General features: G+C 37.3%; 1 protein-coding gene across 1 annotated transcript in view; it reads right to left on the bottom strand.

The window, feature by feature from the left end:
* The window catches only part of MTMR7 (myotubularin related protein 7), a 65,293-nt gene extending 49,979 nt beyond the window's left edge, over positions 1–15,314 (bottom strand). The window contains exons 1-2 of the mRNA XM_063076805.1: positions 15,213–15,314; positions 2,565–2,693 (exon numbers count right to left, since the gene is read on the bottom strand). Coding sequence (XP_062932875.1) covers positions 2,565–2,693; positions 15,213–15,299 — 216 coding nt within the window. The 5' untranslated portion in view covers positions 15,300–15,314. The remainder of the gene's footprint in view (positions 1–2,564; positions 2,694–15,212) is intronic.
* Positions 15,315–19,970: the final 4,656 nt, after the last annotated feature.

Here is a 19,970-nt window from a genome sequence, read left to right as displayed (position 1 = left end):
AGCTGTGCCCCCCAGATGTCCACATCTAGCCGAGTGACAATCACCAAGCTGCCGCCAGAAGTGCCCCAGGCTCGCCAGCCAGGACAGAAGAGGGCCAAGGCCTTCAGGCACACCCCATCCACGTCCACATCCAGCCCAGCAATGACAACCAGGCTGCCGCCAGAAGTGCCCTGGCTCCCAAGTGGGTGCAGTAGGGGGCCAAAGTCCTCAGCCACAACCCTCAATGTCCACATCAAGCCCAGCAACAACAACCTAGCCATCACTCTAAGTGCCCCAGGCTCCCCAGCTGGGGTAGAAGGGAGCCAAGGGCCTCAACCACACCCCCTTGATGTCTGCATCCACCCCAGCAACAACCATCAAGCTACCGCTGAAAGCACCCCAGACTCCCGGGGTGGGGGGGTGCAAAGGGCCTCAGCCACACACCTCCAAAGTCCGCATCCAGCCCAGCCACATCCAAGCCACCACTGGAAGCCCCCTGGGCTCCCCTGCCAGAATGAGGCGGGTGCCATGGGCCTCAACCATGCCCCCCCCACTGTTCCTTCTCCCACCCTATGCCCTTCTCCCACCCTATGCCCTTCTCCCACCCTATGCCCTTCTCCCTTTTCCTCTCCCCCTCCCCTCCAACTGCTCCACAACATCTTAGAATGTAAAAAAAACAACAGGTATATTTAAAAATTTTTTTAAATACAGTAAATCAATCATTTTACACTATAACAAATTGCTGTATGAGCTCATTTTTGGCTGGGAGGCCAAGAAAAGAATATCACTTGAGAGCAGGAATGAAGCAATGAGGGTCTGGCGTCCACAGGGAAAAGGCTGGCCTCTAAGGTGCAATGGCTAAAAATCCTATCCTCTCTGAGACTTGCCCCTTATAATACTCACTTTGACAAATGAATATCAAAAAGGAGCAGGATAGAGCTTCTGCTCACTTTTTAAATAACCTGCCCATCCCACCCCCTTTAAAGATCATCTCTCCCTTTCCTGGATTCTTCTCTCTTACTTCTTTATCAACGGATGCCACAACAAATATAAATGTTACCAACATCCTAATTTCAAGTATAACATCAAGAAATTTCATATCCCTCTTAATTCCATCTTTTCTTTTTTCTTTCTTTTTTTTTTTTAAAAGGAGATTCATGTCTTCCTTTGCTTCTAACCACTGCTCCAGTTCTGTACAGGCTGAAATATATTTGAAGCCAATAAACACAGGATATTAATAAAATACGTTCTTTCTTTAGACCCAATTTCAGGACTAGGAAAAGACCAAGAACAAGGAGTGTAACTAAAAATAAGATAAGATAATTTATATCCATTCAACAGAATTTACACCACTTAAATGAATATTTTCCTTTAAAGTAGGTACACAGAGGCTACAGGCTTGCTCTGGTAAAGCTATCATTGCTCAAAATATTTTTGGAAGCCTCCTTTAGACCTGACTCAGACTCTGCTCTAATAAATGCAAGTATGTGCATACACACTCACACTGACACACACACGCCTCTCAATTGTTTATAGCCTCACTTGGCCTTGAATCCAAAACTGTATTATCTAGCTTGAAAACTGAACTTTCTCACTTGGCTGGAGCCAAAATACTTTTGAAGTGGGTGGCAAAGACCATCTTCTTCCTCCAAATTTGTTTTCCTGTCCTCCACAGAAATGCAACTCCAGTTTTTAGTTATTTATAATGGCTACCCATAAGACTATTTTCTCGCTTGCCCTGTGCAGGTCTGACAAATGGGATGTGAGCAGAAGTGTCCCATGGAAGTTTCTGGGAGCCTGCCTCAAAAAGCTGGGAGTGCACCATTAGCCCTTCCTGCATCCACTGCCTGGAGTGTGGAGGTGATGGCTGGTACTAAAGTCATCTCTTGCACCACACAGATGAGGGTCAAATCCTAGGGATGGCAGAGCAGAAAGGTGGAATGAGCTTGGGTCACTGAGGGCTGAGTGGTATAGAGCCAGGATACCAGGCCTGGACTGCCCACCTTTGTTTGGAGTTTTACATGAGAGAAAACAGAGTTCTACCTTGTTAAAGTTACTATTACCTAGGGTCTCTGTTACAGACAAACCTAATTCCAGCTTTTACATATAATACTTAAAAAATAAGACCTACTCTCTCCATAAACAAAGATTTCTTATACTGAGGCTACTCAAAAGAATATGCCATTAAAAAAAAAAAAGAAAAAGAAAACAAAATGTGCCATGGACTTCAGAGACTTTTCTAAAACAGGCATACCAAAGGATCTCCATCATTGTTTGAGTAAGCCTAGAGCCTCCCAGGGTGACTTACTTACAAGAGGACAGTATTCAGTTGGATGATTAAGTTTAGGTATCTTCTGAATCTATCCCATTACTTTACTGTCAAATAAACATGTCAACTTCTCCATGAGATAAGGAGTTAAGCATAGTTGTATTGTATCACACCATACACAAGAATATACACACACCTTTAACAAGAATTCAAACACACGCATACACACACACAGATCAGAAGGCAGCTAGAAAATGCCTGTTCATGATAAACAAGAAAAGCAAAGTTTAAAACAAAAGCATGCCTTGAGACTTACGTGGTTATCTTTATAGTAATAAGAAAGGGCAGGAAATCGCCGTCTACTCCGGAATTTCGAACTCCCCACTATGATGTGTGCTGTGGCTGATTTGGGAACATACAGTTCAGTAGGATAAGAGTCACAAACCTGTCACCGGAAAATACAAAGAAATTTTTAGGCCATCTTGCTTTGCCAACTGCCACCAGAAATTCCATTTCACTGTACTTATTGGCTGCATGTTTAAGTTTTCTTAATCAAGTTACAGGAGAGGCTATTTCAAGGAAATTACAATTACAAGCGACTTTAAAGGAGTGAAGTGCTGCTGATTCTAAGTAATCATCCTGAAGGAAAGCAAGATGTCCATTAGTGTCCTGTCACACTGTCCCTTCTCTCCAAGAGCTCTCTGTATGAGGCACGACAGTGACAACTGAGCATTCCTTTCATTAAAAAGGGACAAACTGTAATTCTCCAGTCTGCTAGCTGAGAAAACTTGAACTGCCTGTATTCGACTGAAAGACAGCCTGACACTGGGAGACAATTTCCATAAAGTATAAGTGCAGTAGTCAAGTCGTCAGGTTATTTTTGTGTCCCTGGTACACACTGTGAATTCCTGCCTCTGGTGCCCTCCCCGGATACTCCTGTCCTGTCTTCCCAAATCTCATCCATACTTCAAGGGCCAATCCAAGTTCCACCTCCTTCAAGAAGCCTCCTCCCTGACCTTCCAGCTCATGCAGATTTCTAGTTCTGATTTCCCAACGTGCCACACACTACCACACAACATAACTGCTTTATTATTTTTGTTTCTCAGGTGTTGATTTTATAAGTGGTAAGAAAGGATTTACTCTTTCTGTGCATCCCTGGAAGCAATGACCACAGTGGAAACGCTGGGTGCCTTGTTAGGATCTTGCCATTGAGAATCAGAAATCAGCAGCTTAGACCCTGGCCCTGATTTAGCAACTTTATGACCCTTGGGGAAGCCAAACTACACTGAATGCTTTGGTTTTCTAATCTCTAAAACTGATACTACAGCAATAATATCTCACAGGGTTGAAAGAAGGATCAAATCAAATAACACCCATAACAAAGCACTTGATAAATCATTAGATCCAAAAGAAATGTTAGCAGAAGCAACGGTTATAGTAGTTGATGTTGTTGCTCAACACACATTTTGCTTTCATACCACTCAATCAATCTTATTGCGATACAAAGATCGTTCAGATGGGGTTTCCTGGACTTCATCAAGCAACCGTTTACTTCCTGGAAGTCAAGCATCTTCCTAAGCATGAAACCAACTAAAATTAGCTGAAACTGGTTTTATTTTCCTATCTCAAGTTATTCTACCGGTTGTTTTGCAGGACGTAAGCTAAGCATACACCAAGAGAAAGACCTTGCCCTCCAGGTGACCTCCAGAACCAAGGAAACAAAATCCTCCGCCAAAGGACTGAATTCAAGCCCAGTCAATCAGCTCTCAACTCAAAGCCAGCCCATCAGTTTTGCTTCATTATCATATGTGGCCTGAATGCAACTATCGAATCCACTTTCACCTAGTCATATGGCCTAAGTCAGAGTAAGCCAATCGGGGCTGTCAAATACCCCTTAAATCCTTCACAGCCCCTGAACTGGGGAGACAGATTTGAGGTGCCCTGCCTCCTGTCTCCATGCCAGTCAAAATCACAAAATAAAGCCTTTCCTTTTCTCAATAACTGATGCCATAATTGGCTTCTGTGTGCACTGCACAGCAAGCGTTTGCTCAGTAACAAGCATATCAAGAGAGTCTTCAAGTAGGTATAGCAATAGGGGGAATTCCTTATCTGCAGGTCCTCGGCCCACCTCCATCCACCCGTACCACTCTGGAAGATGTGACTGAAGGGAATGAAAACCCACCACAAGTGAGATCCAAGTCTCTAAAGCTCTTAGAAATTGTTCTGTGATGACGCCCTACCTTGCCTGCCTCTATTGTCTTTGTTACTAGACTGGTGAACAACATGGAGCAGAAGACACAAGGGCCACAAAAAGGGATGTTCGAAGGCCCAAACTGTAATTTCAGAATTCCAGCAAAGACATTTTAGGAAATAAAATTACCAAAGAATTTGACATGGGCTCTGGCACTGCTACTCTGGAGGAAAATCCCATACCAAGAACAGATGACCCAACCTACTTGGACCCAGAGAGCTTTTACTGGGATGACTGCCACAGGACACCACATTTCCTTCTCCATGCCAATCTGAATCTCCCCAAAGTTGGCTGGCTAGAACATTACAACACAGACCACACCTGCTTGTCTGAGTTCAAGAGACATGTAGTCATTGCACTAGACTAACATTTTCTTAAAATAACACTTTTAGAAAGGAAATAAGTAGGTTCTCGGTAAGTTGGAGATTACCTACTTTCTTCCTAGTAGCAACATTACGGAATAGCAAAGTTTTATAATGAAATAAAATGAGAATAGGTGAGATTTCTCAACATGCTTATTACATATAGCTTCTCTGAATAGCAAGAGATGAGCTAGGAACTATGAGCTCCTGTCAGACCCTCTCATACTCTCCTAAGGCCAAAAAATGCCCAGGTTGGCTAAGGTCATGGCCCTGTGTACACCACAGATGGAATGTGACCAAGAGAGAAGACACACATTCACAAGCCACTCTTCTTGACACTCTCAGCTCCAACTCGAGGGCCTTATTGTTTTCCATCCACACACAGCCCTCTTTATTCATAAGGGGAACAGAGATGACAGCCTCCTGCCTCTAAGAGTACCAGAGCTCTCCTCCTTCAGAGTAGAGGTCAACAACCTGAGCCTAGTCAACAGTGGTCAGGCCTGTACCTGCTGTCATGGCCTCCCCTCTAGGAACATAACACCAGTTACAAGGATTCCTGCTTTCTCAAGAACCTTGGTTCTAGGGAGAAAACTCCATGGATCAGAGCTTAAGTATCGGACATTCTGATGAGTTCTTGCATGCGGAGTTCTAAGGAGCTAAAACACCTTTGGAAAAAATCAAACACATGTTACCAGTTAACTTAGGTTTCATGATACAACCTCTTACTGAGCTAGAAAAATGTAAATTTGTCCTGCTTTCATCAAAGTAGACAGCACTCTCAAGTGGAAATTAAAATAACAATCCTACGATTAAAACTACAAAATGCTACTGAAAGAAATTAAAGCAGACACAAATAAATGGAAAGACATCCTGTGTTCCTAGATTAAAGACTTAATCTTAAGATGTCTATACTACCCAAAGCAACCTATAGATTCAACACAATTCCTACCAAAATCCCAATGGCATTTTTTGCATAAATAAAAAAATTAATCTTAAAACTCATATAGATTCTCAAGAAGCCCCCAAATAGCCACAACAATTTTGAAACAGAACAAAGTTGGAGGACCCACACTTCATAATTTCAAAATATATTACAAAGCCATATACAAGGGTACTTCAAAAAGTTTACAGAAAAATAATATTAAAGATAATATGAATCATCCCAAGAACTTTTTGAAGTACCCTCGTATATTTTACAGCAATCAAACAGTGTAGTACTAGCATAAAGACAGACAGATATACCAGTGGAATAGAGAACCCAGAAATAAACACTCGTGTATATCCTCAACAAGGATGCCAAGAACACTCAGTGGGTAAAGAACAGTCTTTTCAACAAATGGTGCTGGGAAAACTGGATATCCACATGCAAAAAAGTGAAGATGGACCCTTATGTTATATCATATACAAAAATTAACTCCAAGTGGATTAAAGACATAAACATAAGATTCAAAACTATAAAGGTTGTATGACACCAGAGTTGGCACTGCTTTCTTGTACAGTCATGTGTTGCTTAACAACTGGGATACATTCTGAGCAATGCGTTGGTAGGAAACTTCATCATTGTGCAAACATCACAGATTGTACTTACACAAACCTAGATGGTATAGCCTACTACACACCTAGGCTATATGGTATAGCCTGTTGTTCCCACCAGTGTCGTATGTGGTCTGTCATTGACAGAAACACTGTTATGCAATGAATGACTGTATATGATACCAAAGGCACAGGGAACAGAAGAAAAACTACATAAATGGCCTATATCAAACTTATAAATTTTTGTGCATGAAAGGACACAATCAAAAAAGTGAAAAGGCAACACACAGAATAGGAGAAAATATTTGAAAATCACATATCGTATAAGGGGTTATTACTCAGACTATAAGAGTATAAAGAACTCCAACAACTTGACAAAGAAAAACCAAATAACATGATTAAAAATGGACAAAGGACTTGAAGAAGATATACAAATGGCTGACACGCACATGAAAAGATGCTCAATATCACTAATCATCAGGGAAATGAAAATCGAAACCACAATAAGATATCATCTCACACTTGTTATGATGACCACTATTAACAACAAACAAACAGAAAATAACAAGCATTGTCAAGGATGTGGAGGAACTGGAACTCTTGTACACTGTTGGTGGGACTGCAAAATAGCACAACCATTATGAAAAACAGTATAGAGGTTCTTCACAACTTTTTAAATAGAATTACCACAGGATCCAGTAATCCCACTTCTGGGTATACACTAAAAGACTCGAAAGCAAAATCTTGAAGAGATATTTGCACAACCATGTTCACAGCAGCATTATTCACAATAGCCAAGAGGTGAAAAAACCCAAATGTCCATAACTAATGAATGGATAAACAAAACATGATATACCCACACAAAGAATATCATTCAGCCTTAGAAGGGAAGGAAATCCTGTCACATATAACAATATAGGTGAACCTTGAGGACATCATGTTAAGGGACATAAGCAAGTCACAAAGAGACATTACCATACGATTTCACTTATATGAGGTATCTAAAGTACTCAAATGAATAGAAACAGGAAGTAGAATGGTGGTTGTAACCAAAATTCTGACAATGAATAATGCCCAGCACAATTCAGTCAGTCAACTGAGCATTCTGGGGTAGAAATTATTTGTCAGGAACTAAGATACGTAGATACATATCAAACTTGTTCTCAAACATTTAGGACCTAAAATTTATTTCAAGGAATTTATGATGAATGAGGAGAAGAAGGGTATGAACAGTGTAAAATGATTTATATATAAATAAAATAAAACAATACATAATACATAAAATGTAGCTGTAGAGAACTGAAGTAAGCAAGCTTTAATAAAATCACTGCTTTGGTTTATATTTTAAATTTTACACCAAGAGATTAAAATTTTAACCTAGTAATGAACACCAGTTGTTTTATATTTAAATAAAGACAATTTCAAGGGTTAGGTATAAAGGGAAATCTTAGCCTAAAGAGTTAGACTACGATAAGAAAGGAGTTTATCAACAGGAAAACCAGAGATGATGATGATGATGATAATTAGCCCACCCAAGACCACACAAATAGAAAATGGCAAAACTGGTTCTGGAGCCTATGTTTTTGTACTTATATAGTGTCATTTCCACAATGGGCAACAGTTTCTTCTCTATCACATGACATCACTTGCCTCACCTACCTCAAAGGATTTGTGGGAAGAAATAAAATAACTCCTAAAAGAAGGGAGGAAAAAGTAAACATTTTCTCAGCCATGGAGTTAAAATCAAAGGGAATGGATTAAGATGTAACTCTCTCAATGAACTCTTTCAATGAATATAATTCTCTCAATGAAATCAGAAGTTTTCTGAAAGAACACAATTTTTATTCTATTTCTAACCTGGTAGCAAATAAGGGTGATTTGTTACCATCTTTCCCCTATTTCAGTAATATTTACGAAATCAGAAAATCCCCTGGGTTTTCACCTTTTCTGTTTCAACACAGTTTGTTGATTGTTAGTTTTTGCCCTGTGTTACTTTTGAAAAGAAATGCTAAGTAACTCATGTTTTGAAGTCTGTACAATGTAGGACTCAGTTACTGGATATGAGTCATGTCTGTGGTGTTAACTCTAGAAGGGAATTTCACTAAAAATATGAAGAACCTGTATTCCCAAGAAAATATTATTCCACAAGATGTAGCTCAGTCTCATTTTCTTCCTTGCCCAAGCATGTGTCATATTTTACAAAAAAAGACACCCAATTTTCTTTACTAAACTCGGATTTTCCTTCCTTTTGTTTCAAAGCTAAAAATTCATTGCAAAAGTCAGCTTTAGCATGAAAACAAACTAGTTTGATTACATTAGCCAGATACTTTATAATGATTAAGGAAGGCTATAGCTGTTAGATTTAGGTATAATTACAAAAAAAGATTCCATATCATGAGAGTGTCCATTCTATCCCAAGTAATCTATAAATACAAGATATTCTGAAGAACGATGTGGAAGGAACTGACCTATATGATATCAAGATTTATTATCAAGCCATAATAATCATAATTAGTAAAAATGCCATTATGGAATTCATATAGTGGCAAATTGGGACAAAGTTCAGCAAACAGACCAGGAATTTTTTAAAACAATATGCTAAAACACAAAACATGATAGGAAAGATTGACAGCTCAAAACTTCTGAGGATCAAAAGATACCCTACAAAAAGTATATCAATATCTCCTGAGAAGAGATATTTGCAACAGCTATAAAAGACAATAGATTATTATCTAGAATATATAAAGAATGTCTACAAATCAGTAAGAAAAAAATAACCTTATACCATAAAAAGCAAAAACATCAATAGGCAATTCACAGAAGAGTCAACATGAACGGCCAATAAACACAAGCGCAACCTTGTAGTGATGAAGGCAAGGCCAAAACCACACTGAGATCCATTTCACATTCAAAAGTTTCCAAAGTTAACCTTTTGATTAGTTAATGAATTCACCTGGTTATGAAAACAAAACAATACAAAAAGGTGCAACAGGGGTAAATCTCACTCTTTGTTTCTATCCACCCCATTCCCACTGACTCTCTAGGTTATTACTCTGGGGCAATTAGACAAACAGGCGAACATGTTCAAGGGTACTTCAAAAAGTTCATGGAAAAATAGAATTAAAGATAATACAAATCTTTCCACAAACGTTTTTTAGTATCCTCGTATTATTTTTCTCCCTCTTTTTTAAGATAAAAGTTATCGTACTATATTCATTTTACTGCACCTTGCTCTTTTGAACCTAACAATATATTTTGGCAATCTTTCCTTACCAGTACATAGAACTCTTCCACATTTCTTTCAGTGGTTATACACTAATTTAATTATATAGATAGTGCAAAATGATTTAACTGACCCCCTATTAAGGAAATTTGGGTTTCTTCTAGCATTTGTTATTAGAAACAATGCTTCAAAAAAATAACTTTGTATATCATTGTGTGTGTGTGTATACTATTAAATCTGTACAATAAATTCTCAGAAGTGGGACTGCTGGGTCAACGAGTTATATATAAAACCAAACATCACATCAATACTGTTTGTGGATTAAATAAGAACTGCTGTATCATGCAGGCAGACCTGTATGTCCAAGCATATAAGAATTTGGCAATATCTAGTAAAGCTCAAATCCACAAACTGTCTAACCCAGAAATTCTACTCCTAAGTAGAAACTCACAATATACTGAAAGAAATATACAAGCATTGAAAGCTTTATTTGTGATGGTAAAACACACACACACACAAAAAAAGAAAAAAGAAAAAAAAGGAAAGAATGGATAACTTTTAGAACTATAATATATTTGTAAAACAATACAATAGATGAGAATGAATAAATTAGAGCCATAGGTATCAACAGTTACTAACCTCTATGCCTTAGTCACTTAATTTCTCTCCATCAGAGTTTCTCCATTTGCAAAGTAGGAATAATAATAATACCTATTTCATAGAACTAATAGTCACTAATATTTATCAAGTTTTAGAACAATGCCTGGCATGTGGCAACTACTTCTATTCATGTTTGTTAAATGAAATGAATCTCACAAATGCAACATTACAATATTGAGCAAAAAGTCAAGTTTAGAAAACTACATACAGCATAATGCCATGTACAAAAAGTATAAAAACACCCAAATAATACCACATATTATTACTTACAAATGTAGAAATGCTATTTTTTAAAAAAAAGGCAAGGGAATGACAATACCAAATTGCAGTCAGTGACGGTGCAGGAGGCAATTTGGGAGGAACACTAGGGATGTTTACTAGTACTGGCCACGTTTGTACTTCCACAGGGCATGGTCCCTAGTGTTCATTCCATTATTCTTGACTTTAGTGTATGTCATAAGTATGGCAAAATAAATTTAAAAAGGAAGGATAATCAGTGGAGTAAAAGCAATAGGATGTATACTTCTGAAATAATTATGGACAAATACAGTGAAAAACTATGCAGCTATAGATATGAAAGGGGAAAGGCATGATCAGCAGAATACACAAAACATGATATCTGGAACAATATCATAGATAATACTTATCAAATTAAGAGATTTTCAGTTTGAGTAAAAAACAAAATCTAGCCATACATAATTTAAGACAAAACAGTCAGATAGAAAGGTTGAAAATGAAGGATTAAATAGAGCTCCATCAAGCAAATTCTGACAAAAAGAAATAGTAGAAACAGGGAAGGTGGGAATGACACCATGAGAGCAGAGCAGGGCACTCAGCCTCTGCCCTGCCGCAGGGACCAGCTCTGAATCAGGTGGAAAGAAGGTAAGCTGGAAAAGACCCCAGCTGTTTCCACACCCACCAAAAATGTCAGCAATCCCTGCCACAAGAGACTCCCCCAGTCTTTTCAGGACACAGGACTATTTGGAGAGTATTTAGGAGTTAGTATGGCTGCACAGTCTAATAGTAGAAGCCCAGGAAGAAGAAAACCCCTCCTGCCTTGAGCAGCTGCGATGCAGCACCGTCTTGAGGTCAAACCTAAGGCTGGAGTGTGCCTTGCCCCAGACCAGGAAAGACTGACTCCCTTTGTCTGCAGGCCCTGCTTGCATTCTACTGTGTTTCTGTGGGCACCAGCAAGACCACAGTCAATTTATCTTCGACAAAAGCACCAAGAACATACATTGGGGAAAGGACAGTCTCTTCAGCAAATGGTGCTATGAAAACTGGATATCCCTGTGTAAGAATGAAACTAGACTCATACATCTTACCATTTACCAAAATCAACTCAAAACAGACTAAAGACTTATGTCCTGAAACTATAAAACTCCTAGGAGAAAACATAGGGGAAACACTTCAGGATGCAGGACTGGACTTTATGGTTAAGACCTTGAAAGCACAGGCAACAAATGGAAAAATAAACAAATGGGATTATATCAAACTAAAAAGCTTCTGCACAGCAAAAGAAACAAACAACAAAGTGAAATGACAACCTACAGAATGGGAGAAAATATATGCAAACTATATACCTGATAAGAGATTAACATCCAGAATACACAAGGATATCAAACAACTTAGTAAAAAAAACCCAAATAACCTGATTAAAAAATGGGCAAAGGAGCTGAATAGACACTTTTCAAAGGAAGTCATACAAATGGCCAACAAGTATATGAAAACATGCTCAATATCACTAATTATTAGAGAAACGCAAATCAAAACCACATGAAGATATCATCTCAACCCAGTTAGACTGGTTATTATCAAAAAGACAGAGAATAACAAATGCTAGCAAGGATGTGGAGAAAGTGGAGCCCTCCTACACTGCTGGTGGGACTGTAAATTAGTGCGGCCATTATGAGAAAACAGTATTGCAGTTTCTCAAACAACTATGGATAGAACTACCATACAATCCAGTAATCCCATTTCTGGGTATATACCCAAAGGAATGGAAATCATCATGTTGAAAGAATACCTGCATTCACATCTTTATCACAGTTCTATTTACAGTAGCTAAGATATGGAATCAACCTAAATGTCCAACAACAGATAACTGGACAAGGAAAATGGTATATATACACAATGGAATAGTACTCAGCCGTAAAAAAGAATGAAATTCTGCCATTTGCAGCTACATGGACAAGCTTGGAGAAAATTATGTTAAGTGAGACAAGCCAGGCACAGAAAGAGAAATACTTCATGTTCTCACTCATAAGCAGGAGCAAAAGAAAAGGAAGAAAGGAAGGGAGGGAGGGCGGGAGGGAGGAAAGAAGGACAATCACATAATGTATTGAACTTTCAGAAGGAGAGAATAGAAATGTGGTTACTTGAGGTGGGAAAGGGGGAGTGGAGGGGGTGGAGGTTAGCGAGAAATTGGTTAATGGACACAGGAATGACTACATTTTGTAATGATAAACATCCTAATTATCCTGATTTGGTCATCACACATTGTACACAGGTACTGATATTCAACTCTGTACCCCACAAGTATATTTAATCAATTATTTTGCAATAAAAAAATAATAAACTTCATAGAGAAAAAAAATAGTAGAAATATGATCACAAAATAGAATTCAAAGTCAAAAAAATTCACAGGAAAAACAGATATTTGAAATTTATTTTAAAAAAAAAAAAAAAAGCAAATGTCCTAAATCATTACATGCTAAGCAAGATAACTTTAAAATATATAATATAACCACTTTTAGAATTGTAAGAGAAAATGTCTAATCAACAATCATAATGAGAAATTTTTTGCATACTTCTGTCAGAAATCAATTGAGCAAAAGGACCATAACAAGAAATGTCATAGATATGTAATTCTATTCCCAAGTTACAGAGAATATACATTTTTCCAGACTCAAAATATTTATAAAAAGTAAATGTTGCACATTTTATGAAGACATAAATCTTCAAAACAATCCCCCAAATTCTAATCCTATATGCTACATGCACTGATTGCAATACAACAGGACAGAAATTAACAACTAAATACTGATCAAAAGGAAAAATATCAATGTCCTACCTGCTTGAAATTTTAAGAAAAATTTAGACCCTTTATGCCTTTGACAGATTCTAGGAATTTATTCTTACAAAATAGTTTAAAATTAGAGAAAATTATACGCACAAAGATTTTACATCCAGAATTATTCATATGGCAATAAAATCCCAAGTAATCTAAATGTCTACTAATAGAGAAATAAGTACATTATGGTACACTGATTTAATGGACTGAATACAGTCATTTCATTGATTTATATGAATACTATGCAGCAATGTAGACAATCCTTGTGATAAGGTCAAGAAAATAATCAAGATTCAAGATATGTGACCAGAAGTGGTCAATTAACAGGAGATAGGATACAGTCAGTAAGTCATTATACAAGGGTACTTCAGAAAGCTCATAAAAAGATTTGTATTACCTTTCAATTCTATTTTTTCATGAATCTTTTGAAACACCTTCATATAAAAAGTTATACTTCAAGAAATCAAGACATGCAGATTAAATTTAACTGAGAGATCACTTATCTCACTATCAAGTTGTCAAAAGATTTTTTAAAAATTATAAACTCTTTACTGGTGAGGGTACAAGGAATCAAGCATTCACAACTGCTGAGAATTTACATAAACTGGTACAAACTTTCTACAATCCTTTTTGATAATATGTACAAAAATTTACATAAGCCGTTTGACACAGAAATACCACCTTTAGGGATTTATCTTTTAAAAAAAATAAAACGTGGGCAAAGGTATATCTATCAGCATGTTCTATGTTATTTAAAACAGTAAAAAATAATGATAATCTAAACATCTAAAAATTGGAGTAGATAGAATGAATTTGATATAGCCATACTTAGCAATACTGTGTAATGTTCAGAAAAGATATTATAAAATATAATTATTGCCAGGAAAATACTCTTAATACGTTACACGGAGAAAAGCAGAACACAAGGCACATGTAATATGATTCCATTTTTGTTATGTATATTTGAATAGGTATATGCATGGATACATAAAAATTAATATACACGTTAAAATTCTGGATGACTATTTGCCAAACATATTAACAGTGGATATTCTGGATGATGGCATTATTAGGGGATTTTAATATACTTTTCTCTATATTTTCCAATTTTCAACAATGAATATGTATTACTTATATAAGAAAAAAGTTGTCAAACTATGTCAATGAGAAAAAAATAAAAGAAATTTTTTTAAAAAAGAATGTTAAGAGCAATGGGATGGTGGGTTTTTTTAAATTTTTTATTTTGCAAACTCTCTGGAATGTTCTTCCATTGCTTTTATTATTTAAAATATTTTAACAGTTAATAGTGAACCCAACACTGATTTGTAAGTCCATCATTAGGGAGAATATGGGATAATCCTGCCACTCCTGTTTCCCTTCCTCTCCATATTCCTTCCTGTAAGTGTAGACACATTTCTCCACATTTCTCTAGGGAAGCCTCTTGGTGACCTTGTGTACCAATCAAGAGTTCAGTGAGCACATAGAGGAGCTGGTGCCAAACTGCCATCAGAGTCTCTCTGGCTTCCCCACTCACTGAACTATAAAAAGACTTGATGGGAGAATGAAGTCCTTGCCTGCTCTCCCACCAACTGCCTAGCCACATCTCTAGGTTTCCAATTCCTCAACCAGTAGAGAAGGGTGTGGAGGGGATGGTCTCTAAAGTTCTCTTGTTCAAACTTTCTGATTCTAGGTGCGCGTAGAGAATATAACTAGCAATAACCAGGGGAGACTTAGAAACCCACACATTTATATCTGCAAAGAGCTATAAAATCTAAAGGAGATAAAATAGTCATGCTAAGCTGTCTGGAATCATGATTTCATGTGAATTAAGTATTTGGATTTCATTAAATGCCCACACTCACCCTGTAGTCTCTATTTACATCGCTGAGCTGCCAATAATTATTAGGGAGGCCCATTCGCTTGTATTCTTCACTAAGGTCGATCAGCATCCAGCCTTGCTCTCTCTCTTCCTTATCCAGCTTTGGGTTGAATGAAAAGCAGTATAACTCCTCATATTTTACTGTGAGAAAAGGGAAAATAAAGCCAAATCAAGCTAAGTCAAAGCCAGAACCAAATCTCCTCAATAACATTGTCCCAGCTGGAGTACACCAAGAGACCATCCCAGCCCCCCACCCTTGGCACACTCCCTGCAGCACGCCGTCTCTGTGAACAAGGTCACCTATCTCCTCCCAGAAAGGACAAGAAGACCTTGGGCATCTCGACCTAACTTTGCAAGAGCTTCTTCCCTTTTAGAAAAGAGGGCCTTCTCCATTTTGTGCTTTGTTTTTGTTTTTTTTGTTTTTTTAGTTGCTTTAAAAGCAAATATATTTTCCAGACCACATAAAATATGAAGCACAAAAATTAAAATTAATTAAGAATGCATGCATTCACCAGACATCAAGAATTCAATTTTTTATGTGTATATGTAAGTTTATATATATACATTTGAGATGGCCTCTCTCTGGTAGACAGAGGCCCAGGCCATTTCCATGTTTTGATGCCCACAGAATTAAAAAAGAAGAATTTACAAAACAGTTGCAAAAGCTGTTTGGGAATTATAATAAAGGTTTGCACTGAAAACATCTGAACTTTTAACAACTATATAAATATCATAATTGTGCTGCTTACAAGATATTTATAGGATTCATAAAAGTATACCAATTCATAGTGCACAGCACCCCAGTTATGGATGCAAGTTGAAGAAATTATCATGAATGTCTTTCCATTCTGTCATGGTACCTCTGTCTCTGTATATTGCCTTTTATGCTTGTGAGGCCAAGCCCAATAGCCCCACTGTTCCTCTCTCTACAATAAAATCTAGGATTTGCTCTGGTCTTGCCATGTAAAGGAAGTATCTAGACTAGTGCTGTCCATCAGAAATATAATGCAAGCCGCTATGTCATTTTAAATGTCCTTGTAGCTACATTAAAAAAGTAAAAAGAAAAAGTGAAATTAATAATATATTTTATTTAACCCAATATATCCAAATACTATCCTTTCAACACATACACAATATAAAACTCTTAATTAATATTTTATGCATTTTGTTTCGCACTGTCTTTGAAACGCCAAGTGAATTTTACACTTGATGGCACATCTCAGTTCACAGTCGCCACATTTCAAGTGCTCAAGAGCCACCTGTGGCCTGTGGCTACCATATTAAACAGTGCAGATCTAAGCATTTCTGGTGATAGTAAACAATGGCTGATATTCACCGAGCCCTTGTTTCATTCCAGACTCTGTTCTAATTAAATGTATTAGTCCAGTTACTAGGCACCATGATGATCCTCATTTTACAGTTGAGGAATCTGAGGCAAGGGTAGGTTGATGAACAATCCCTCACCCAGGGTCAACACAGCTAGTAAGTGGGGAGTCCAGACAGAAACGAGGCAATCTGGCTTCAGAGTGCAATATCCTAACCTCAACACACACTGGTCCCCAAGGCAGATCTTTCCCTCTTCTACCTTTTCTTTCCTTGTTCCACCCTCAAATCTTACTGATTCTCTCCAGTACATTTCTTTTTCCTTACAGTTTTCTTAGGTTCCCCCATTTATTCCTTAGCCTGCTGATGGCATTCACTGTGGATAATTTAATGCTCCTCAATGTGTATATTTGAAGGCCCTGTAAAGGATCTCACCACCTGCAAGAGGTTGCAGTTAACACACAGGGAGCCTGAGATTAAAACTCAGTTTCAAACTTGTTTTGATTACTATTGAGATGACTCACTCACACGGAAGAAGAAAAGGGTCATATTTTAAGTACCAGATTTTTTCATTAGATGGTATTCTTTCTTGTGAAAGCGCCATGACTGGTGTGTCAGTGAGATAAATTATGTGCTATTTCAGTCTCTACTGATGTCATATTTCCAAACTTCAAAACTTACAATACTGGCTGTTTGAACAAATAAAAAAAATACATACATACAGGTACATGCACACACAAACACAAGCAGACACTTTCAGACATTTCTTGCAACTTTAGCTTATTGGGCAGATGGCATACAAAATTGAGATCCTGTGCTGGGAACAGCTGGCTCGACACTGATATCTTTTCCATCTCTAAGTACCATTTTCATGACTCAGGCTTCTCCTATCATAATGTCAACCACAAATGCAGTTTGTTTAAGATGCCAAAAGAATTTCTTGAGAAAGCCTCAGTTCCCTCAGTGAAAGAAGAGCTAATGAATACGGGTTAATAATGGAAGTTAAGTTGGCTTTGTTAACTATTTACAAATAGATATAAAGGTAGAAGAAAAAAACATTCTATGACTGCTGATAGTTTTCTATGTGTGGACTGATGCCTGTTTCCATTAGGAAGAGGCAATGAAAATGTACACAAAGCAAGAATTATTATATAGTAGACATTAGGAAGGTCACTCTTGAATTAGGAGATATAAAAATGGGTTGACACTGAAATTATGAAATTTTTTCCTTCAGATATTTTTAAGGAATTGGGTGACCAACCAATCCTCAGGCCCAAGTTAAGTAAAATTCTACATAGGGGCAAGGAAACCCCCATTTTTGCCAGCCAAAATTCAGTCTTGTTAATATGCTCTGGGTTAAAAGCTTGTGGAGCGCCTACTCTGAGAAGCTTGGGGAGCACCTACTCTGAGAAATTAAAAAGTACCATTAGCACAGATGTAAATTTTACTGAGTATTTCCCATCTCATAATGTTCTGTTCCTCTCATCCATCCCTGCCCCCCAACACCCAACACCTCCTACAAAATATGTAGCAGAATTTTTAGCAATCAGCAGGGAAGTAGTTTAAAAAATTTTTTTTAAAAACCTAGGGCTAGAGAAACCTTTCATCTTTATAGAATCTGAACTAAGAGAAAATATTTGCCTGCTCTAGAAAGGTCATATCCCTCAGTTGATTTTTCCCCCACTCTAAAAACAGACACAAAGTCTGAACCATCATATCCAACAGAAAACATCTTCTGCTGCTGACAACCAGCAGGTTTCAACAGGAGGTGTACTGAAGGCCTCACTCTAAAGGGCCCATTAGTAGGAGGGCCCAAGAGCTACTCCAATAAGGAGCAAATGTTCAACTTGCCTTTGACTGTGGGAGTAAACTGAATGTGTACCTTTAATTAAAAAACAATTCAGAAAAAGTTATATGGAAATCATCTTATCATTTCCTTTATCGTATATTACCTACGTAAATCATGTAAATAGCTAAAGAAAGGCAGACTTAAATGTTTTTCGATCTATTCAGAAAGCAAAATGACAATTTCTAAAATACTACATGAAATTAGAAAGAAGTAACATCTTCGCTATATTTCTAGGAAAACCAAATCAGTGTTCCAGTCAAAAGTATGAGCTCAACCCAAGCACAGAGATGCATGTTTTGACTTATTTTATTTCAGTACTTTTGTTTACTGCACTCTCCTTATCCTAGGGAAGCACATCACTAAAACCCAGTTCAGTCTCTATTGCTTTCACCAACTCCTTCACTCTCAGGTAATCCCACTTCCTACTTCCCAGAGAAGACACCAGGCACCAAGTGGAAACTCTCAACTTGGAACCACCAAGCCTGCAAATGAACCTATATTTGCACCCAACCTTTGCTCCTTTCCTCCCATATAAAGGAAAGCGTATTCATTCTGCCAAAGAGACATGCTTTTGGGAAAACAAAGCATCAAAGAAAGGAAAATAACCTAGTTTGTTTCCCAGGTATCAGGCTAAAGGTTATGAAAACAGAATATTTAGGAAAAAAATATGGGGGAATTGCCTCTCATTATAGATGAACTGGGAGAAACAATAAGTAATTTAGCACAAAAATCAAAAGTATTTTAAAAATCTAAAGAAAAACAAACATAAATCAGCAACAGCAGAATATGAAGGGTGAGTAAGAACAGGGAAAAGACACCAACTGTCATCAGAAGGACACAGAAATATGGGTTTTTTAGAACCAAAAGTAACTACTGAAAACTAAATTACTCTAAGCATTCTGCGGAATTCAGGCAACTGAAAATAAATGTAGTTGAAAGATCATTTAGAAAGGGGAGAGAAGATAACACAGCTATTACTGGATTTTGCATATTTAAAATAAAAATAAAGAGGGTGCCTCATCTTTGCTGTCTATTTTAAACAAACAAATGTTTGAATTAAACATTAGGCTTGTTAAAGCTAACACAATGGAAAAGGACTACTAGGCTCAGATTAGTATCACTGATTAAAAAAGAAATTACAAATATTGCTTAAACATCAATGCCATAAGGATTGTAAAAAGTTACAAATTATAAATTATAATCAATCAATGTCATAAATTACTTAGGTAAGCACTGTAAAAAAGTTACAAATTAAGCAAATGAGACTACCTCAATCACGAGATTTCAAAAATCATAATAAATAGCAAAAGAATGGAGACTAAGATGAACTAAAAAAATCTGTAGTTTAGTAAAAATGGGAAAATAGACAAAAGAAATTATTTAAATGTTGAAGAGCCCACAAACACTAAAGAGGGAAAGATAATTGCTACAAAAACAAACAGCAGGAGGCAAATTAGAGGGAGGAGAAAAGAGAGAACATGGGAAAAGTGGAAGCCTTCAATAGGAGTCTTTTAATCAGAAAATCTTATATCCTTATTAGTACATTGCATCTACAGAGTTAACTTATTT

The sequence above is a fragment of the Cynocephalus volans genome, chromosome 13 (genome assembly GCF_027409185.1).
Source record: "Cynocephalus volans isolate mCynVol1 chromosome 13, mCynVol1.pri, whole genome shotgun sequence".
In the NCBI taxonomy this organism is placed as follows: Eukaryota; Metazoa; Chordata; class Mammalia; order Dermoptera; family Cynocephalidae; genus Cynocephalus; species Cynocephalus volans.
Note: the sequence above shows the minus strand (reverse complement) of the source record. Positions and strands in the feature narration are given on the sequence as shown.